The 24,090-nt window shown below is 42.2% G+C and overlaps 1 protein-coding gene, 1 long non-coding RNA gene and 1 pseudogene across 2 annotated transcripts; 2 read left to right on the top strand and 1 right to left on the bottom strand.

Annotated features, from left to right (window-relative positions):
- The window catches only part of LOC120899576, a 51,741-nt pseudogene that overhangs the window by 2,532 nt on the left and 25,119 nt on the right, over window positions 1-24,090 (top strand).
- Window positions 9,787-10,624, top strand: LOC120899578 (ER membrane protein complex subunit 8/9 homolog). Its single transcript, XM_040305579.1, has 2 exons — window positions 9,787-10,072; window positions 10,136-10,624. The coding sequence occupies exons 1-2, from the start codon at window positions 9,824-9,826 to the stop codon at window positions 10,538-10,540; spliced, it is 654 nt and encodes a 217-aa protein (XP_040161513.1). The 5' UTR covers window positions 9,787-9,823; the 3' UTR covers window positions 10,541-10,624.
- Window positions 15,138-15,853, bottom strand: LOC120899579. Its single transcript, XR_005739070.1, has 3 exons — window positions 15,698-15,853; window positions 15,500-15,590; window positions 15,138-15,434 (listed from the first exon to the last, which is right to left on the bottom strand). It is a non-coding gene; the product is annotated as an uncharacterized LOC120899579 (long non-coding RNA).

Below are 24,090 nucleotides of genomic sequence, written 5' to 3'. Positions count from 1 at the left end.
GTGATGATGATATTTTTTTTAATTCTTGTCTTTTGTCCTTTAAAATGCGATGAATATCTTTTAACTAATTTACATTCTAAATTCACCAAAGTTTTAAAACTATAAATATACAAAAAAAAATAGAATGAGACTACATTGAATTGAGACACGCGTGCGTACAGTAGACTCCGGGTTTGGAGCTTGGTAGATTGGTGTTGATCGGGCTAATAACTCGTCATACCTTTATGCTTTACTCAGCTCTCAAACATCTACTCGTTTGAATATTTGTAGCTGTACCAAATTCGCAAGATACCTCGAACATCTCAATCCTTTGTAGGGGTCAGAGGTGGCTCATCATCATCATCATCATCATTTTTTTATAGAGTACGGCACCGAAAAAATAATTATTTTTCTCTTAAGATTATGCTTTATTCATTGTATTTTTTTATATTTTATAGAAGAAAGACCGTAGTTTAAGTTGACATACGCATTGTAGTGTCCATACAAGTTTTAAAGGAATATTCTTCCAAATCCAAGGAATGTTGTTAGCCGGCATTGCAAATAAATAAACAGTCCTTTAAAGTTCATTTTGGTTTAACCAAGTTCATTTGTTGTTCATTCCTGTTAAAAGAAACGATCGTCAAAACAGTTAACGACTGCTCGATATCGCATATAGGCAAACACAGCGAAAAAAATCGAGCAATATAATTGAACGACTGTTAATTTGTAACGCATACGCTCTTCACGATCGTTTGTTTAACGACGGCATAGGACCAGTCGTTAATATTAACTCAATGCGCGATGCCAAATTCTCTGGTTAATATTTAACCAGTTCTTCGACTCTGGTTAATATTTAACGGCTATTAATTTTTACCAATTTCTTTCGCGATACCGGCTATTGTTATGAGTTTGGGCAGGAGCACACAGCATTGAACTGTCAAAAATGAACATTTTCTGTGTATCTATTTCCGGCATCTGTTAAAGTGAAAAATAACTTGTTTATTGTGATTTTGGAATTCTAAACAAGTCAAAATAAGCATAAAATCTTTAATATCAATAACATTTTCATTTTTTACTGTTCTGGTTCTCTTAATAACAAAACCTGTCAAACTATTGGCTGACAGAAAATCTACCGAAAAATGTTGAGCTGAGCCCAATTTATTGAATATTTTTGTAAAATACGCAAGGAAATGGTGTGAAACCTCGTATATGAATAAAAAATGAGTAAACTATCACTGCAAAATTGTGTTTTGAGTAATTTTTTGTGCAGAATTTAGCGTTTTTAGTTACCCTGCCTAAAATAGGTACACTGCCGAAAACTGGTGCAGCCCAGTCAGACAAATTGGGCTAAAATATCCTCTATCTTATAGCCAAATTACTGGTAATTTAAGAGTAGTTTAATGGTATATAAGCAGTCGTTAATTTATCCATTCGAGTAGTTTTGATGGATCCTATTTCTTCGTCTATATTATTTCGATTTGTTTTCGGTCAAATTGTTAATAAATAACACAAAATGCGTTAAATTATAGTTCATTGGTTATATTTAATTATTTTCTTGTATCATACAAACGATTCCCGAGTTACGCGGTTCTCAACTAAGAACCGTGCATGTGCTTCATTAAAAGAGATTTTGTCACACTCCGCCATGCAATAACAGCGATTTGCGAGGGCGCGCGAGGGCTCGCAAATCCCGTCAAACATTGCGAGGGTTGCGAGTAGTATCATCTGCTCGAGATCTTATGATATTTTAAATAATATTAATTTTTTTATTTATTTTTATTTTGCTTTGGTGTTATTTGGCGAAAAGATCACTATTTCATTGTGGATTTAAATTTTTTTTTGTAAAAATCCAGGCGTTTAGTATGCTACAAATCGCACTGTTATACCTGCTCTAGAGGTGCTATAATTATAACTGCTAAAACTAGGGGCGAAAAAACTGCCTAGGCTCGCAAGCTCTTTAATGCGAGGGCTCTGGTGCTGTGAACTTGTATGGCGTGCGAGCCCTCGCGCGCCCTCGCAAATCGCTGTCAATTGCATGGCGGGATCATACAAGTTCACAGCCCCAGAACCCTCGTACTAAGGAGCTTGCGAGCCTAGGCAGGTTTTTTGCCCTTACTTTTACCAGTTATAATTATAGCATCCCGAGAGCAGATTTTTAGCATACTAAACACATGAATTATGACATTTTAATTTGCAAAAATCCACAAAAATTGATGAAGTGACAAACAACACCACAAAAAATGAATGAAAGTTAAAGATTATTTAAAATACCTTAAGGCTTCGAGCAGGTGATACTACCGCAACCCTCGCAATTTTTATCGGAACGTGCTGTCACGTGCACGCTTTTTTTATTCATCTTGCAAAACAAATTCTAGCAGATTGCGAGCTCGCATAAAACCTTACACTCAAGGTGTTTTCGGTATATTAGGAGGTTAATTCAGCCAGACAGCCTTGTATTAATTTACCCATTCGAGCATTTTTTGTTGTCTGTCACAACAGTAATTTAAGAGCAATTCAGCGGTACGAAGTGTTGTCGCTAATTGTCGGCGAAAAGTTGTAAATAAGACCGTAAAGAGTATTCTTTTAATGAACTTTTAGCGGAAGAAGACGTCGGCGAGGTGTTCAAAACTACTTACTTTTTACTTATCCGGCGCTACAACCGCTTTGCGGTCTTGGCCTGCCTCAGGAGTGTCCGAAACCGCTCACGGTCTCGCGCCTTCGTCTGCCAGTCCGTTATCCCGGCCTTAATGGCGGACGCCTCCACGGTTCAAAACTAGGAATGTAAAAATCAGCCGAGAAATTGCGTTTATTAGTGCTAATTGTACAACGTCTACTCCGGTTGAAGCGGCTGTCCCAGTCGAGTTTACTGAAAAAATCCATTGTAATCGTTTTTATAACTTAAATAAAATGATTAAATATAACCATTAAACTATAATTCAATGCATTTCATTATTTATTAACAATTCGGCCGAAAAAAATCACAATAAAATTGAGGAAGGAATAGGATCTATCAAAACTACTCGAATGGGTAAATTAACGACAGATAATTTGTCATTAAATTATTCTTAAATTACCGGTAATTTAGTGGTAAGATAAAGGTAATTTAGCCCGATTTGTCTGGCTGGGAAGTGCTTCAGAGCAAATTGACATTTCACGACTTCACATCAAGAGGCGCAAAGTCACGGAAGCGACAAAATGCTAACAAAATTTTAAAAAGTGAGCTTTTGTTACTTTTTTGAGCTTTTGTCAAAATTTCGTAACCTGGATGAGACAGGAATCAAAATTGACAAAAGTTGACAAAAAGGAACAAAATTTGACGTTCACGAAAAAGTGGAAACAAACAGCTATTTGGTGCAGTTGTGACCCATTGCTATGGTAATAGCTGGCATCGCGAATAAATGAACTCTTTTTAACAGTCGTTTAAAGCTCATTTTGATTTAACTGAGTTCATTTATTGTTCATTCCTGTTAAAATAAACGATCGTCAAAACAGTTAACGACTGCTCGATATCGCATATAGGCAAACACGGTGAAAAAATTCGAGCAGTATAATTAAACGACTGTTAATTTGTATCGCATACGTTCTTGACAGTCGTTTGTTTAACGACGGCATAGGACCAGTCGTTAATATTAACAAATGAACTCAATGCGTTTGCGATGCCAAATTCTAGCAATTTTTAACGACTCTGGTTAATTTTTAACGACTGTTAAGTTTAAACCATTTCTTCCGCGATGCCAGCTAATATTACTAAAATGCATGTTTCTATATGATTTATGTACATATTTAGTACTTATTAAATAAAATATCGATGATATTCGGTGATTTAAGCCTTTTGTCGTTCATGTGTAGATTTTTGATGCGGCCTTGAGAAAAGCTTTTTTCAACAGTTGACAAGCAGTTTTGACAAAGTTAAAAAAAAACAAAATTCTGTCACCTCCGTGGCGCCGCACCAAAGGATGTTATAATCAAAGTCTCTTAAAAGAGACCAGGTGATGGAACAGCCCTTCTGAAATCTAGCCATTGTAGAACCCGCGTGTCGCTTTTCCGAAGTTTTAATACGCAATTATTGAAACTACGTTGCACTTTTCATTTATCTTCGATTATATAATAATTATGGCTGGTATTATTGAATCCGTTCGTAACGGCGGCGTACATCCCGACACTCATTTTCCTAACGTACTAGATGGTTGCTACAGTTATTCACCGCGACGTTGTAGGACAGGGCTCAAGAAATGTGTTGTCATCTCTAGAATTTCATGTGAGCGCCGTACGTTCCCGCGACGAACGGATTCAATAATACCAGCCTATAAGATGATTTTTCTTATCCAAATTAACCGTTTGTTTAGTTAAACTTGTAAAAATATTATAAACAAATGTATACGGGTTTTGAAGATGTATGGGATTTGACATAGCTGCTGGATCGAGAACCCACGTCACGTCAAGAGGCGATTTGTCAAATTGCTCTGTATTCTGGTTTCTTATAACATCCTTGCTTTACATAACAATACTGTGGACTACGGTCGATGACTGTGTAGGAACGAGGTAAAATATTTGCCAAAATCGGATTGACCATCTTGGATGCCATTTGACAGCAGAAAGCCCTTGAAAATTCACGAGGAACGAGGTAAAATATTTGCCAAAATCGGATTGACCATCTTGGATGCCATTTGACAGCAGAAAGCCCTTGAAAATTCACGAGGAACGAGGTAAAATATTTGCCAAAATCGGATTGACCATCTTGGATGCCATTTGACAGCAGAAAGCCCTTGAAAATTCACCATTCCCTCAAACATTTACTATTACAACAGGCATACATGCTCTTCCTGTAAAATGTATCAACCAATTAACATTTTTCTTGTAATGACCAGACCGAAATATCATTTTAATCACAAATCAAATTTGAATCGAAAAGGGCTCTTAGATGTCAAACTGCCTGTAACGAACTTTTGGCTACTTATCAAATCGTTCTACAATACGGGACCTCGTTCCTACACAGTCTTTGGGCCACGTTATTAAAATCGGGAGGGGCTGGAGGGGGGTATAGAAGATTATATGCGAATTGACATAACAATTCTCAATGGTGCGCCCTGCAAACGAGCTAAAAAATCACCTTCTTAATAAATAGATCTTGCTCGCACTCGCGAAAATTGCGGTAAATAAATTAAATTGTATGGATAATGTAAAGATTATCAACAATTCAAAAAATATGCGAGCTGAATATTGTTCTCAAAATCTCGCAATGTTAGCGGAATTTTGCGATTATTTGGATGGTTTTAATAGTTTAACGATAAAAAAGTAATTGAGGTTGTTCTTTTAAAACATCACAAAATTAGTGTAACAGATAAAATCGCCGCATCGTCCGACGAAATCATTTTTTTTATTCCGTCGTACGACGAAATCGCTCGTCTGGAGTTATTTGTCAAATCCCATATAAAATTTCGACATGTCTTCTTTTTTTTCAATGTTATTGGACAAATGCTATTGCCAAAAGAAGAAATGATTTAACAAAATGGGAAAGAAGAAAAAAAACAATAAAAGAAAAACCAAAGAGTAAATAGGGTTAAAAGTATATCTGTGATAACGATCTGCGAAACCCGACAACAGAAAAGAGGGAAATATATACAGGTCTAATCCTCAATGACAACATGTCCCTGATAATGGGGCCCTTTCCGTTTGAAGTTCGTAGGCTCAAAATTTCAGCCTGTCAGCTGTTTGCATTGTATAGCAGTTTTCGAGCAGCTAACTAAGTGTGTATAATATACAGGTGGGCTTATCCCAAGGTGTATGAATTTAGAAGGCTGATTTTTATCGCTTCTGTTTCTGAATGAAGATTTTAAGAGTGTTTTGAGTATTCGTCAAGCCTCCAGAAAGCTCGTTGGAGCAAAAGTTTTCACTCGTTCTGTCAAAAAGTGATGTTCAAAATTGATTTTAAAAAAATGCTATGAGACCACCTGGACTTATACACTTTGATTCCAGATTCGATCACCTGATTTCTTTAATGCACCTTGGGATAAATGTAAACAACACCGTGTTTTCGAGCAGGTACTCGAATCTAAATCTAGCTTTGTGGCTAGAATAATCTAGACTGAAAATAGCTGGCTAGTTTTTTGTGTGGTTTTGTATGAAGTGTTTACATGATTTCAGCCTCCAACTGTCAAACTCCATACAAAAAACTAACTAGAATCGTGAAGGCCCCCAATGACAGCAACGCCATAGGGAATGAAAGCCTGTCATATATCAGAAGAAGAAGAAGAAGACATGCCTTCCGATAAAATCGCATCCTATGCTGCACAGACTCTGACAAAAATACCGAATAATCAAATGTATTTTATGAAAAACATTAAATTTGACTTCCGCGAATATTCATATAAACGTTTAAACCACGTTCTTTCTTCTCTTTTCGAAATATCTCGCAGGTTTTCTATGAAAAAAATCTATGGGATGAGTTTCCGATTGATTGTGTTAAAAAACTTCACATTGTGTTTATTAAAGTAGCTCAATTCACCTGGTCAATCTGTATCGTTTTTTTTGTAAACATAAACAAAACTGGTTGAGTCTAACTTTTTGAGTTCAGTTTTAAAAAAGACACAAGCAGGACATTCTGGCTTGTAAACAATCTGGATGATTGGCCTATTCCGTTTGAATCAGAAATTTCACGCGGGACAAGCACCTGTGCGTGGAAAATTGAGCTACTTTTGGGACATTTCGCGCAGAGTCTCGCTCTACATGTATTTGCACGGTAACTGTTCAAATAGACATACAGCGACAACTTCGCGCCGCAATAATCGAATTATCTTTTTTTTTTACAAGCCATATTAATGCCAAACGCAAAAAAATAGATTTGAACACATTTTAACCTATTTTGTTGTGTTTTCAAATAGCGCGTGGCCACGGAGGTAACAAAATGTTGAAAAAAATTTCAATTTTGTCAAAATTGGTTGTCAAGTTCAAAAAAGAGCTTTTTTCGTGGCCGCACCAATAATATAGACAAGAACGACAAAAAGCTTCAACATCTGAATATCATCGATATTTTGTTTGAGAAGTACTAAATAGGTACATAAATCAATTAGAAGCATGCATTTTAGCATTATTATCGTAGCAATGGGTCACTTACTTACTTACTTATCCGGCGCTACAACCGCTTTGCGGTCTTGGCCTGCCTCAGGAGTCTGCCAGTCCGTTATCCCGGCCTTAATGGCGGACGCCTCCACGCCATCTTGACACCTCAATTTGGGCCTCCCACGCCTCCTCTGTCCTTGTGGACGGCCTAAAAAGACTTTACGGGCTGGGTCGTCCGTTTCCATGCATATAACATGGCCAGCCCACCGGAGCCTGGCGAGCTTTATACGCTGTACGACAGTGAGGTCGCCGACAGTGAGGTCGGTCTCGTATAGCTCGTCATTATAGCGGCTCCTCCATTGTCCTTCCACACATACGGGGCCAAGTATCCTTCTGAGCATCTTCCTTTCGAACGTGGCTAAGAGGGTTTCGTCAGATTTGGACAGTGTCCATGTCTCAGAGGCGTATGTGAGTACTGGTACTATATAGGTACTATATAGTCCCAGCTTCGTCCGTCGCGACAGGTTCTTTAAGGTGAACTGATTTTTCAGACTGTAGAATGACCGGTTGTCAGCCAGCATCCTTGCGCGCAACTCAGCTTCCATGCTATTGTCGTTGCTGACCTTTGACCCCAGATAGGTGAATTGTGGGACGACTTCAAAAGTGCGTTCATCTATCTGCACGTCACGCCTACGTAGATTTTGATTATTTATTGGTAGGCCCGCTGATGTTGCCACCTTCAGTTCGGTCTTTGCCTCGTTTATCTGCAATCCGAGGTTGTCTGCCGCCTGATCGATCCCTTGGTAGGCTTCTGCTACATAGGAGAGCCGCAGACCAATGATGTCTATATCATCAGCGTATGCCAGGATCTGGGTTGACTTATAGAAGATGGTTCCCGTAGTCTCCACCCTCGAGTCGCGGATGGCCCTCTCTAGCGCCAGGTTGAATAGGAGACAGGCAAGCCCGTCCCCCTGGCGCAGACCCTTGGTGATAGCAAAAGGCCTTGAGAGTTTTCCATCCACCCTCATCTGGCAAGTGACGTTGGTCATAGTCATTCTAACTAGCCTTATCAGTTTGGCCGGGATTCCAAATGAGCTCATAGCGTCGTACAGTTTTACCCTAGCTATCATATCTTCTCCAAGATCTGCCGCATAGTGAAGATCTGATCAGTGGTTGAGTTTCCGTTTCGGAATCCTCTTTGATAGTTTCCGACTATCTCTTCGTCGTGCGGGACAAGGCGATCCTGAAGGATCAGGGAGAATATTTTATAGACGGTATTCAACACCCCTGGAGTTGTTGCAGTCCAACCAATCTCTCTTCTTGTATATGGGGTAGATGATGCCGAGATTCCAATCACAAGGCATCGAATCGCTATCCCACACCTCAGTGACAATTTGATGAATCTCGTTTTCTAGTCGTACACCTCCATTCTTGACCAGTTCAGCTGCAATTCCGTCGGTTCCGGGTACCTTGTTATTTTTCAGCCGACGGTTAGCCTTTTGTGTTTCTTCTATGCTAGGTGGCAGTAGCATGACACTATCTGCTAGTGGCGCTTCTAGCTGTTCGCTAAACTGGTCATTGAGTAATTCATCAAAGTACTGAGCCCACCGCGAGAGGACCTCTGGCTGGTTACTGACCAGATCTCCATCCTTGTTGCGAAAGCAGGTAACCTTAGGTACAACGTTGTTTCGGTGACCTGCTATCGCTAGGTAAAACTTTCGTGTCGGTCCGCACGCCTCTCTGGTTTTCTCGAGTTCCCGCACGTTTTGCTCTTCCAAAGCTTGGTGCTTGGAGCAGTGAATTCGTTTCTCTTCGCGCCTGAGACATGAATATTCTTCTGCGCATGCCCGCGTTCTATGCCGTTGCTGCATTGCTCGGTATGCAGTATTCTTACGTTCGGTCACTTGTCTGCATTCATCGTCGAACCAGCCAGATTTGGTGTTGCCACGACGTAGTGGGAGTATATTTCTTGCACAGTTTATTATTTTTGTTTTTAGAGCGTTCCACCTCTCGCTCGTAGTTTCATAACTGTTTTCAGGTAGTAGAGACTCGTCTAAAGCGGCTTTGAATTCCTGTTGGACAGTAATGTCCCTTAGAGAGTCCGTGTTGAGCCGAGGCTGCGTGTTTTCTCCGCCCCCATTGGCGGGTATGGCAATGGGTCACAACTGCGCCAAATAGCTGTTTGTTTACGCTTTTTCGCGAACGTCAAATTTTGTCACTTTTTGGCAACTTTTTACAACTTTATTTTCTGGCTGCTGCAGGTTACAAAATTTTGATAAAAGTACAAAAAAGTGACAAAAGCTCAAGTTTTGAAAATTTGTTAGCATTTTGTAACTCTCATGGCCTTTCGCCTAAATATAATACAAGTTGGTTGACTGAGGGCGGTGGCAACGCTTTTTCGCATGCGATTTTATCGGACGCCCTGTCAATTTTTTGTATGGGATTTGACAGATAACGTCGGACGACGAAATTGCACGTCCGCATAGTTAATGGGATTTGACAGATAACGTCGGACGACGAAATTGCACGTCCGACGTTATCTGTCAAATCCCATACAAATCTCGTCCGATGAGCGTTGCCACCGCCCTGAGTCAAATGAGCTACTTTGATCTACACGGAGTGAAATTTTGAGCTATTTTTCGTCGCGCGCGACGTTGTCGCTCTATGTCTATTTGCACGGTTACAGAAACTACAAATATCTGGCCAAAATAAAAAAAATATCCCTTAGTGCAAATAATTTACGTTTTTTCATAGGGGCGACTATTGTCACGTATCTGTCTCGCATATGTCTAAGCAGATAAAAACAATTATTTGTGTTTTGCAAAATTCTTACGATTTACCAAAAATGTCGGAAATAATGTTCGATCCCCGTGCGTTTTGTAAAATTATGCTTCATGCAGCAAAGTATCCTCATCTAGCGGTGAATGGGGTACTTTTGGCTGAAAATGGTAAAACAAGTACGATTGCGGACGCGGTGCCCCTCTTTCATCAGTGCCTTCATGTGTCGCCCATGGCAGAGGTGGCTCTGGTTCAGGTATGTCACATTTTTAAATTTATCAGAATGTTTAAATATTAATGCATTTATTGATATTTTTAGGTAGAAGCCAAAGCATTGCAAAAGGGACAACATATCGTCGGTTATTATGTAGGCTGCGAAAATTTCTACGATAACCGTTTTGAGCGGGCGCCGGGAATACGAATTGCGGATAAAATAGCTGAAAGTTGTTCCAATGCTTGCATTGCAGTTATTGATAACTGTTCGATTTCGATTAATATGCGTTATCCAGCTTTGAAAATGTGGCAATATCGCGATAATCGTTGGTCCAAAGCTAAATGTGTAGTCGAAAATGACAGCGTTACATTCGACGCTGTATCGTGTCTGTTGCAGCGTGGCGCTGCAAAGGAGTTGCACGATTACGATAATTATCTGGATAATACCCAGAATGATTGGGACAACGTGCATTTAAATGGAGATTTAAAACAAATACTTGCTATGTACTAACTAATATGAAAATGTTCGTTTGTCGTCTACGATAAAATACATTTATGATGAAATACAAAAGTGTTTTTTAACGTAGCGGTGAAATTACACTAATTAAAGGTGATGTTACAGAGAAATTACACTACATACATCCGACAGATTTCATTTTTCTCCCTTTGTTTTTACTATTAGTATTTTGCTGAACTCCGTGCGACCTCGAATGAGAGCATGCAGAGCAGATGCATGCGAGTGCCTTATCATTTTACTAAACTAATTCACATTTATTTATATTATTAAAAGTATCAACAAAATAATAATATTATCAATTGTTTTTAAAAATGTATGACTTTAATAATAGATAACGGTGTAACCACGGCTGAGACAATAATTGAGGATAAAATTCCACAATCATCGTTGATAAGAACAATGCATCAGGATTTAGACTTGTTTAAGCGCATGCTTTACAATCACGATACCCAGGGTTCATCTCGCATAGATGCAAATGTGGTAAAAAACGACAATGACCCCGTGGGAGCCAAACGTTATGCATTAAGAAGGAAGGCTTACAAACGAGAAATTAAAAAGAAGATGTTTCGCATTGCCGGCAAGGTCAGTCCTCTCTTGTCTGAGGAATCGGATGATCAAATTTCATCTTCTACATTAGAGAAATTAACAACAAGAAATCACCAGAAGGAAGATGATTTCGAAACTAGCGCAATTCGAAACATTCGTCACAGCATGTTGAAATTAAGGTAAGATTAAAATGTAACTTTAATCTAAACAATACATACAATATATTTTTGTTTTGTTTGTAGTGATCATAAAACGGATAATAGCTAGTGGAGTCATAAAGCGCGTGGCCACGGAGTTGACAAAGTGTTGAAAAAAATTTCAACTTTGTTGTCAATGTTGTTAATTGGTTGTCAACTACAAAAAAGAGTTTTTCTCGTGGTCGCAACAAAAATATACACAAGAACGATAAAAAGCTCAAACATCCGAATATCATCGATATTTTGTTTAAGAAGTACTAAATAAGTACATAAATCAATCAGAAACATGCATTTTAGCATCATTATGATAGCAATGGGCTCAGTTAGTTAGTTAGTTCTTTTATTTCCATTTTTAAATTTCATTAGTATGAACAAATGTTTGAAATCTTACGCGATAATGGGTACGAAACTATTGTCTCTTCTCATTGAATTCTATGCTTAATGGCAATCTTGGCCGGAATAACTTAGTAGATTTCTAACAATTGCAAAATTAAGGAACAATTTAATTAAGGGGAAAATACAATTTGAATTGAAACCCCCATGGATGAATACAAGACTTAAATTAATTTTCATTGCTTATGATACTATGTACAGGCATAAACATAAAAATAAAAATAATCAGTCGTACAGGCGAACTCTTTCGTTGCTGGAAACGTTCGCCGCGACGCTCATTTTCACTCATTTTATAGCCCTCTAGATCAAAAATTGGAAAACCGTTTAGATTTTGTACTGGCCAACCTAGTGGTACAACCCTGTCCACTCATGAGCGACGAATGTTTCTCGTCGAACGAGTTCGCCGGTACGGCTGAATTATAGTAATTGTAAACCTAAAACTATGTTTTTAAGAGTTCAATTCTCTTACTATTTGTAGTGGGCTAGTTGTGCACTTTGTGTTGTAGTTTAATTTCAACCTGGCTAATATTTCCACTATTGTGGGAATGTTACATTCGATGTGTAATGCAGCTGTGTTGTACCACCGAGGGATTCTAAGATTAGCTTTCAAGAATTTATTTTGAGCTCTTTGCAATTTTAATTTGTGTGAGTGGGCACAATTTGACCAAATGGGTACTACAGCATTTTGGTTTTGAAATTTAATTTCGATTTCCTATTAAGAAAACTACAGAATTCTAAAAAGTTTTTCACATTTAACAGTAACATTTTCTGTATGATGTTTTATGTATCTGTATGTCAGTCGTTTATCTAGCGTTAGTCCTAGGTATTTAGTATGATCTTTCCGAGAAATTTCACAGTCGTTAATTATTGGTCTAGTACTTGGAAGCTTCCTAGAACAGGTATACCTTGTGAAGAAGATAGCTTCAGATTTGCTGCCATTTAATTTAAGTTTCCATTTTGTGAAATATTTACTATATTTTTTAAGTGCAGTATTTAGATTTATAACAATCGTTTTTGGATTTTTCGCTGAGGATGAAAGCGCAACATCGTCAGCATAAAAGTATTGCTCACAGCTCTTTATGTAAGGTATGTCTGAGGTATATACAGGTGTCCCCCGAGATACGACTGTATTTGGGACCGAAAATATGTCCCAAATCAAGGCGTAAGTCGAAAAAGTCGTATGTCGAATATCTATGAATGAAGTTGGAATCTATCGTATCGTGTTCGATAATGTAATAATGATATTCCAAAAGCCGTACACAATCAGCCGTACCGGCGAACTCGTTCGTCGAAAAACATTCGTCCCTCATGAGTGGACAGGGTTGTACCACTAGGTTGGACAGTACAAAATCTATTTGATTATCATATTTTTTATCTAGAGGGCTATGAAATGAGTGAAAATGAGCGTCGTGGCGAACGTTCACAGGAGCGAACGAGTTCGCCGGTACGGCTGAATATAGATATTCAAGATCGGGAAGTTTTGGAATCTTGGGAAATGTGTGTATATCGATAGCAGCCCAGAAATTTAAAAAAATACATCAATTTCTTGTCAATGACAACTTTTAACTGTCAAAATCAAAATCGTCGTATCTGCGAATCGTCGTAAGGCCCGTGTCTGTGCTCCATCGCATGCGATTTTATCGCACGTGCTTATTTGAATGATTTTAATAGTATAACGATTATGGAAAATTAAGTTGAGATTGTTCCTACAAAACACCACGCATTTAGTTTGACTGATAAAATCGGATGCGGCGTCCGACGAAATCAAATTTTTTTGATTCCGTCGTACGACGAAATCGCACGTCCGACGTTATCTGTCAAATCTCATTTAAAATTTGGCAGGCCTTCCGATCGCATCAAATGGAGCACAGACACGGGCCTAACTCGAGGGGATCGTAACTCGGGGCACGCCTGTATGTTAAAAAGTAAAGGTGACAGAAAGCTGCCTTGGGGTATATATGCTTGATGTACTGTTTAAAATATGTACTTTGTTTTAGCGATTTTAAGTGAATGAATTTACTTATATTGATAAAGTAGTTGGGAAAATTTAGTTTGATGTGTTTGGAAAGTAAACCTTGATTCCAGATCGAGTCAAATGCTTTCTCAGTACAGTCAAACGTCGATTATACGGGCAGCTCGGGACCTGACGGTTTCCGGTTATTCGATTTGCACGGATAATGGTCCAAGAAATGTCAAATTCATATACAAATTATAAAATCTAATAAATTCTTCTTCTTCTTCTCTGGCTCAACAACCGATGTCGGTCAAGGCCTGCCTGTACCCACTTGTGGGCTTGGCTTTTAGTGACTAATTGATTTCCCCCCATAGCAGGATAGTCAATCCTACGTATGGCGGCACGGTCTGTTTGGGGATTGAACCCATGACGGGCATGTTGTTAAGTCGTACGAGTTGACGACTGTACTACGAGACCGGCCCAAAAAAAATCTAATAAATATTACTAGAATATTATTTTAATCAATAACTATAGTTTTAATAACTGTTCATGAACAATAATGAATTCCGAAAATACCATTAGACACTACAGAGCTGCACAAAAAACTGGTTGCCCTCTTGGCTATCGCTGCAAATGTTCGCTGTACGCTTGAACAGCTATCACATTTATGCGCACGGTTAAACTGCCCGCCGGTTAATCCGCCCCCGGATAATCGACGTTCTACTGTATCTAGAAGAGCTCTGCTCGATTTTGTTGTGCGGGACGCAAAGCGATCTAAAACTCAGCGTCTCCCGCTGCGCAAAGCGATTGAAAACTTCTCAGCCTCTCGCTCAATGTAGCTAGAGAGCAAGAACCAATAATGATAAAGCAAGGTGAAGGGATGGGGAATAGAGGAAGGAGGGGAGAAAGAGAACGTGGGTGTGAAGTATTTTTCGGCCATTATCATTTTTGCGCCAACACGGTCGCGTGCCAGAGCCTTTTTGTCAGAAAGAGATAAACACATACAACGCGCTCTCTTGAACGATCGTAAACGCTTCAATTGATGAAGAGGTTCGATCGGTTCTTCGAACGTTTCTGCTCGCTTTCTCGATCGGTTTCGGCGAAAAGCGAGCTAGAAAACGATATCAAAAACTGCTCGATTTTGTTGTGCGGGTACCGGAGCTTTTTTGTCGATCGGTTCTTCGGACATTTCTGTTCGTTTTCTCGATCGCTTTCGGAGGAAAGCGAGCTAGAAAGTGAGCTAAAAAACTGCTCGATTTTGTTGTGCGGGATTGAGCGAAACGCCGAGTTTTCGATCGCTTTGCGCAGCGGGAAGCATCGATTTCAAGCATGCATGTCGTGCGACATTTTGCCAAGCGGGTTTTACCGGGCCTTCTAGTCTCTCCCGCTTGGAAAAATGTCGCGCGACATGCATGCTTGAAATCGATCCCGCTTGGAAAAATGTCGCGCGACATGCATGCTTGAAATCGATGCTTGTTAACATTTTATTTCAAGCATCCTGAGTGACCCAGCGTGAGCGCTGAGCGCACCTCCCCTCATTCTCAATGCCGCGTTTTTGGTTAATCCTCGCTCCCACCCTTTCTTCCCTTCTCCTCAACGAACCCACCATTCCCGCGAGCGTAGACCGATCAAAAAATTCCAGGAAATTCCGACAGTAAGTGTGCAGTTTTTATTCACAGTACTGTTTGGCAAAATATCAATTCTTGATGGTGCGTACTGGCGATCAAATCGTTAGCTGCTTGATCCACCGATGGTACGTGCTGTTGGAAGAGAAACACTTGCTGTTTGATGCGTTTGCCTGAGGAATGAAAGATATATCGAGCATAAGAATGGTGAACAAAACTAGTACTATTTAAAACTTACCGATCACGAAGATATTTTAAATTAAACTGCGACTCTGTATGCCCTATCCATCTGCTTTGATCTGTTATCAGGAGCTTTGGTGATGAAATAGCTACGTGTGATGGAAAATAATAGAAGATTAAACAAACATTAAAAGCAGTACGATTGTTAGAACATAAACATCATTTGGAAGATTCTTCTTCTTATGCATCTACTTACCCGCAGATCATGCAACAAAACAAACTGCATTTACGCCTGCGTTGACATCTTTCACGATTCTCTTAACCACTTTTCTATTATCATTTCATAATTTTCGCTGCATCTTCCAAAATGAAATTTGCATTCGTTCTGGCAATGAGTTTCGAACTATCACCACACAGCGCGAGAGCGAAGAACACAAAGTAAATGGCACTATGTACAAGTGTTGATCATATGGTCGAAATAGAGTATAATGTAATTTATTTTACTTCAAATGAATTGATTTTATTCTGATTTACATTTCAACTATTGTTATCAGCCTGGTTGTTAATGTTTAAAATTTTAATGAAGTGAAAACATCATTACCAGATAAATGAAACGATAATCGACGCATTTTGACCATATCGAATTATGATCGTCTTTACACATAGTGTCATCTCTTGCGCTTCAGGGTCTCACGCTCAGAGCAAATTTTCTCCCATCTTCGCAACGGTGGGTGCGTTCAGCTGTGGAGGAGTGCGAGTGTGTATCTCATGCACACAGCGAAATTTTGGTCAACACCTCGATGGTGGGAGCGTTTTTCCATGGGATGGGGTAGTGGAGTGCGAGTGTGTCGCATGATTCGTTTAAAACTAGGGTCAGGGGTAGCGAGAGGCATCAAAATGAGTTACTCTTTGTCAAGCGGGCGCAAAGCCGACTTAGGCGGCGCTCTGGCACCAATCGAACACGTCATCGGACTCGAACAAACCCATATAATCACCCGCTGCGCAAATTCGAGCAGTTTCCTGCGCAGGAAATGTACCAAAGCCTGCGCTGGCCAGTGCAGATTTTGGCTGGTTGCCCGCGCGGGACTTCAGCGATTCCTGCGCAGGGCTGCGCAGGTTTAGCGCCCTCTTTTGGCGAAATGGACGAACTATTTATGGCGGCGGAGCAAAAAAAACGGTCAAATTTTTTTTTAAATTATTGGCGCCCATTTTTTTGTCCGCTTCTTCTCCCTCCCTCACCCTGCCTTGCCACACTTGCGCTTCTGCCCGTGCCTTCCGCCGCCAGCTGATTGGCTGTTGCGGTGTATGCGTTGATACTCATATGTGCATTGCGGTTGTGTATTGTTATTGGTGGGTGTTAGCATTTATTGGCTGGTATTATTGAATCCGTTCGTAGCGGGAACGTACGGCGCTCACATCAAATTCTAGGGATGGCAACTCATTTCTTGAGCCCGGTCCTACAACGCCGCAGTGAATAACTGTAGCAACCATCTAGTACGTAAGGAAAATGAGTGTCGGGACGTACGCCGCCGCTACGAACGGATTCAATAATACCAGCCATTAATTTGTGTGTGACCTTGAGACGATGCGGGAGAAGCTGGATTGGGATTCAAAGTGTTATCGGTGTATTGATGGTTTATTTTATTTCGTGCCGCTGCTGATGAGACCATTCGATGCCCCTGCCAATCGAGGGTGATGAAGCCTATTTAAAACAAGCGTAGGAGAACGTCTAACACTAATCTAATATTTTTTAATTTGAACATGTTTCATGCTTCAACGACCTTCTAAGCATCATGTAGCACAATGTATAGTGGCAATAATTTTTTTTTAATGTGCCGAAATCTGTCTCGAGTTTTCGGGTCTCGATACACACACGCACACACACAGCGCGGGGAAAGTGACCGTTCACTCTATCATGTCGCGATTCCCCACCCCGCCCGGCGCTAGGGATGAGGATGCGCTACATGATAGCTGAACCAGCCTTTCTTCCGATAAGGTAGCCGTACTCGCTCGTGCGTGTGCGTGGGTTCGTAGGTGCGTTCTCGCGTGCGCGCGTTCGTAGGTGCGTTATCGCGTGCGCGCGTTCATAGGTGCGTTATCGCGTGCGCGCTTTCGTGGGTGCGTGCTCAGGTGCGCGCGTACGTGCATATGTGTGTGCGCGCATACGTTCGTGTGTGTGTGTGTGTGTGTGTTTTTTTGTTTTACAAGGAGGGGGAATCTTCGAAAGACTCCCGTTGTCGCACGGGTGTTGACATGGGATTCTTACCCAGTAAACCCCCTCCTTGGGCCATATACCCTTCCCCATGGGTTCACCTTTCGGTATGCTTCTTGGGGAAGGGCTTATGCATTAGCATTGCATCCTCGCTATTGCACAATGAACCAGAGTTCGCGAGACAGATCAAAAGTACTATCAAACATCACACAGCAATAGAGCTCACAATCAATACACCAAGCACTTCACACTTCGCATACTGCTCCATGGGGCACACATACAAAACACTCCAAACCGTACCACGTTCACACGCGTCCCAGGTCCTGATCTCCTCTCCACAGCTGGTCCAGCCTTGTCAGGATCAGTCTCATACATGTTGTTGCAGCTTCCCACAACTCTTCGCTATGTAGCATCAGCTGCACTAGGTTGGTCTGTCTTACGGCGGTTCTGCACTTCGTGTCAAGCAGCTGGCGCTCCTCTAGGAAACGTGGACAGTAGAACATTACATGTTCCGCAGTCTCGTCATTGTCCTTACATACTGGGCATCGAGGTGAAGAAGTGTGCCGGAATTTGTGGAGGTAGCTCCTGAAACACCCGTGGCCATAGAGCATCTGCGTGACAAAATAATCCACGTCACCATGTTTCCGGTTTATCCACATTGCTACATCGGGGATTAGCGTGAAGGTCCATCTCCCATTACAAGCGTTATTCCAAGCCGCCTGCCATCTTCGCATGGACTCCTCATTTGCCTCCTTTGGGGATACAGCACGAGTATCTCCCGCGCGTGAGCTCTGGAAATTTACGGAGTCCTCCTCTAGGGTGATGCAAAGGGGCATCATACTCGCAATTACGCATACTGCTTCATATGAGATGGTACGATACGCGCTAGCAACGCGTATGGCCATTTTTCGGTGCACCTTATTTATAGCGTACTGGTTCTGTTTATTTCTTAGTATGTGTGCCCATACTGGTGCTGCATACCTTATATTAGAAATGGCCACGTTGGCATGTAAGCGTCTTATTGTGCTGCTTGGACCACCTATGTTGGGTGTAAATTTAGCCAACGCGTTTGCAGTTTTTGTGGCCTTTATGCAAACTTCCTCAAGGTGCTTTCGGAACTTTAATCTGTCATCTATGATAACTCCAAGGTATTTGAGGCTTCTTATAGATTCTATTTGCTTAGTGCCTACCATTATGTGCGCTTTTTGGACCTCCTTGTGGCTACTTATGAGAATAAATTCCGTTTTGGCGTGTGCTATTTCCAACTTCATTTCTCGCATCCAATCGTCAATCCTGCCGACAGCATCCGTAGACAGCAACTCGACCTCCTCTACACTATTTCCTACGACAGTCAGTGCAATATCGTCTGCAAACCCGATGACCTCAGCTCCTGTGGGTAGGGCCAGGGTTTATACTCCGTTGTACATAATGTTCCACAAGGTGGGGCCAAGTACTGATCCTTGCGGTACGCCAGCAGAGATGGTAGCTATTTTTGTTCCCTCTTCCGTGCTATACTGTAGAACGCGCCCGCTGAGATAGCTTCTCAGTAGCCGACACAAATGCAAGGGGATTTTTATGCGCTCTAGAGCTTTTGCTATTTCCTCCCAGCTAGCAGAGTTGAAGGCGTTCTTCACATCGATGGTGATGATCGCGCAGTAACGAGCCCCACATCGCTTCCGTTGAAAGGCAGCATCACCCTTCACCAGTACCGCCTGTATCGCATCAACCGTGGAGCGCTTCTTGCGGAAACCGAACTGACGATCTGATAAGCCGTGTTCTCCTTCTGTATATGGTGTCAAGCGATCGAGAATTACCATTTCCAGTGCTTTGGCCAGTACGTCGATCAGTCCCAGTGGTCTTAGGGCTGATAAATTCCCTGGAGTCTTCCCTGGCTTTGGTGTCAGGACTAACAACTGCTTCTTCCACACTGATGGAAACTGTCCTGTCGTAAGTATGTTGTGGAAAACTTTTTGGAACACCCTAGGGAACATCCTCATGGCCACTTTGACGTGTGTGTGTGTGTGTGTGTGTGTGTGTGTGTGTGTGTGTGTGTGTGTGTGTGTGTGTGTGTGTGTGTGTGTGTGTGTGTGTGTGTGTGTGTGTGTGTGTGTGTGTGTGTGTGTGTGTGTGTGTGTTTGTGTGTGTGTGTGTGTGTGTGTGTGTGTGTGTGTGTGTGTGTGTGTGTGTGTGTGTGTGTGTGTGTGTGTGTGTGTGTGTGTGTGTGTGTGTGTGTGTGTTTGTGTGTGTGTGTGTGTGTGTGTGTGTGTGTGTGTGTGTGTGTGTGTGTGTGTGTGTGTGTGTGTGTGTGTGTGTGTGTGTGTGTGTGTTTGTGTGTGTGCGTTTGGAAACCCCAAAACTATTTGATTCTGATGCGTACATTTTCATCCGCTGTGGCTACAAAGTCCATGCATTTTCGATCCCGTTACCTGAGAGACAACACAACCATTGGCATTGCCATCTTTGCGATCGGCTCTGCTGTTGGGGGTATTAAAAAGACATACGATCGAAGCAAACGTGCGTGTGATACATTGCACATTTCTTTCTAATTAAGCTAGAGGGCGCAAGTGGAAACAAAAGTTGAATTGAATCCATACAAAGGGGGATTCCGGATTTGTTTATTACGGTCCGCGTTTGGTGCTGCACCTGTCCGTCCAGAATCTGATGGCTTGTTGGTTTGGAGTAGTTATCATGACGCCGATTGATCGGCAATGCCTTGGAATGGGTTCGGATCGGTAGGTTCATGTTTTGGTCGAGTGCATACCGTGCATTTGTCACGCCACAGCAGTAGACCCGGCAGCACCAAAGTCAAAACAAAAACCTTCCCCTAGTGTGGACTGCTATGCTAAGTTCTTATTATTATTATTATTATTATTATTATTATTATTATTGGCGTAATGGCCTACGCGATCATGCCGGCCTTTTCAGGACTAGAGTACCACGTAGCCGGATAGTCACGGTTAGAACCCACGACGGGCATGCAGATGTGAGTAATGAGGTGCCGCGGGATCGCTCCTATCCAGCGGGCAACTTGCATACTGCCACACTGTCTTCTGCCCGATGCATACGCTGCAGGCAGGGGGAAGGATACACTCTACAGTAAAAAAAAAACACCGTCATGAACCAGCGGCGGATCTACCGGTAGGCGGACTAGGCGGTCGCCGAAGATCTCTAATATGTTGTTCTAGAAGCAAAGTTCTTTCTTCAACTCAAACTTAAAACGTGATCTTTTAACTCGTAGTTTACTGCACTACTTTATTGCTCTAAATCTTACAACGTAGCAAAGTAAATTTCGCGGCGGATCGGTTAAAAAATTTCACGTACGCTTTCTTACGCTTTCTGACTTGATCTCATGGCGCTCGCGCGATGGCCGTTTTTCGATTCGCGCGGCGATGTTTTTTCTGCTCCCTCTGGTAACGGCAAATCGGCGACGTTTCGGTTCGGCTGTCAACGGCTTATCAATAAACACAAATTGTAAACAACAATTTGTCACTTTTCGCCGACCTCGTTGTTTTCTACAACATATGTAGTATGGCGTATGTTTACAAGTGGACATTATGTATGTTTACAAGAGTATTAGCGACAAGGGCCCGCGGAAAGATGGTCGTTGTGGCACCGTGGCTGGAGAATCATTTGCCCCCCTCCCCCTCCCCCTCATGCCGGCAATAATGGTAGGGCCGGTGACCGATGATCGTAGGGGTCCCCGAAATCAACAGCTTAGTGTTATGCTTAATGCTTAGCACGTTCAGTTCGATGGCAGGCCCCAGGGACTGCCAGTGAACTTTCCAGTATGCTGGTTTCACAATCAGCTTGCGCTCTAGATGCCGGCAGAACGGAATGTTGATGAAAATCAGCGCCGGGCTGAACGTGTTAATGCGAATTAGAGTTCTGCGCGATACACAACAAACCCTCCTGCGTAAACTAGCGATTCCATAGTCATTTTTATGTTGCAGTGTTTGAACTCATTGCGATTTTTTGGTTTGATTTGTGAAAATGCAACTTCATCGCCGCAATGTTTGTTAACGGCTTTTAAGCGCCACAGCAACTCATGAGCATTGACCACATGCGAGAAAGAGATAGCGCTATGGAGGGAAAAAGCACGGACGACGGCTGACAGCGATTGGCCGTCTGACGCACCAACACATCCAAACCTTCGGCAGCGCGCTCAGGCGAGGGGTATGAGACGGAGCCAGGGACGGGTAGCTCGACGAGCTGCTCGACAAATTTGCCGTTGGAGCGAAAAGGAAGGTGTTCGAGCAGCTACGCGAATCGTGCAGATTTGAACTGCGGATCGGATCACATCCGTGCCCGTTCATGTACACATCTCTATCGATCTTCAATTAATAAATAGAGGGCGAAAAGGCTTTTTCCCTCTCTTCATCACCAGCAATTTCTTACAACGGCTTCGGTAATTATTAGCAGCAAAAACCAAAGAAAGAAAAGGAAACTTTATCCGAAAACTATTCGCGACGAAACATTGGTGCCGTGACCAGGATTGTGCCGATATCCTGAATATTCGCATTTTTTTCGATAAAGTGCTAAACACCTTTGCCTTTCACTGCCCGACCGTTACACTGCACTTTACACTACACTCGCGCACACGATAATCGCAGTTTTAGTAAGATGCCAGCTCAACCGCTTATTTTGTCGTCGAGACGAACGATTTTGATTGCCATTTTGGCCCGTTACGAAGAGTTTCTTCAAAACTACCAGCCCGATAGGGATTCTATCGAGGTGGAAACTCGTATTTCCAAATTTGACCAAATATGCAAGGATTTGGAGAGCCTTCAACAGCAGCTGGAGGACAGTGCAACCACTGCTGAAGAGATGACACACAATGCCGCCCTTAGGGAGGATTTTGAACGGCGCTTGATTCGCGTTCAATCGGCATTGAAAGCGAAATATAGAGAAATTCCGCGCAGCGAAGTGTCGCAGCAAGAAGCCGGTAGGAACCCGTTACAAGGCATAAAACTGCCCACCATCGCTCTGCCGGAGTTTGACGGCGATTATATGCAATGGCTAACCTTTAGGGATACCTTTGAGTGTTTGATTCACGATAATGTTGATTTGCCGCCAATACAAAAATTCCATTATCTACGCGCAGCCCTAAAAGGTGAAGCAGCGCAAGTGATCGAGGCCATTACAATAAGCGCCTCCAGCTATGAATTAGCTTTAACACTCGCTGAGCGATATTCGAATGAATATCTACTGAAAAAACGCCACTTACAAGCGATGTTCGGCATCACACCAGCGAAGAGAGAAAGTGCGACAACCCTGCACCAGTTAGTGGACGAGTTCGAGCGTCACAAAAAAACTTTAAATCACTTGGGAGAGAAAACTGACGGGTGGAGTAGCATATTAGAGCATTTACTTTGCACAAAATTGCACTGTAACACATTACGTGATTGGGAAGAATTTGCTTCGACCAATGACAATCCGAGCTACGATTCGTTGATTGCCTTTTTGCACCGCCGTATGCGCGTACTCGAGACGCTATTAGTAAACAAACCCGAACCATCACCTATAGAAGCACCGATACCACCAAGACGCACAATTTTTCCGCGCACTGCTAGTTTTGCTACCACTGACCGCGATGTTAATAAATGCCCCTTGTGCAATATGCCGCACACCATAACAAAATGCCAGCGATTTAATGCCATGAATCCGGCCCAGCGGTACCGTAAGGTACTTGATGCCCGCTTGTGTTTGAATTGTCTGCGAGACAATCACCGTGCCCGCGATTGCTCGTCACAGTACAAGTGTCGTCATTGCAACTTGGCGCATCACACAATGATTCACACTGAAAGCACTCCCAGCACATCTTCCACTACATTTCCAATGCTAGCTGCGCAAGATGAACCTTCACACACAACACACGCCACTGATGTTGTGGCTAGCACGGCTAGCACGGCTAGCATACAACGCAGCTACGCAGCTGCAATAAAACAATCACCTTCACAAATATTATTACAAACTGCACTTCTAAATGTAACCGATGCACACGGCATCCTGCATCCTGTGCGTGCACTCTTAGACAGCGCATCACAGCCCAATTTGATGAGCAATCGCCTTGCTCAGAGGTTGGCTTTGAAAGGTAGCACGGTTAACATAACCCTCAAAGGAGCAGGACTATCCACCAGAACGGTGAGGAGGTCGGTTCGAGCTCAAATTGCTTCACGTGTTGAACATTTTGACTTGGATGTCGATTTTCTGATAGTAGACAAGGTGATCGCTGATCTGCCGGCGCATGATGTTTCCACTCGCGGCTGGAACATTCCTTCGGAATTTGTTTTGGCTGACCCGCAGTTCGATAAATCAGCCCCGATTGATCTCATCCTTGGTGCTCGTCATTACGCTTCCTTCTTTACGAACGTAAAATCGCACAAGCTTGCTCCGAACCTTCCAACCATGCTGAACAGCGTGTTTGGATGGGTCATGAT

The sequence above is a fragment of the Anopheles arabiensis genome, chromosome 3 (genome assembly GCF_016920715.1).
Source record: "Anopheles arabiensis isolate DONGOLA chromosome 3, AaraD3, whole genome shotgun sequence".
Lineage (NCBI taxonomy): Eukaryota > Metazoa > Arthropoda > Insecta > Diptera > Culicidae > Anopheles > Anopheles arabiensis.
The sequence above is the reverse complement of the archived record's forward strand: the minus strand, read 5'-3'. Positions and strand labels throughout refer to the sequence as shown.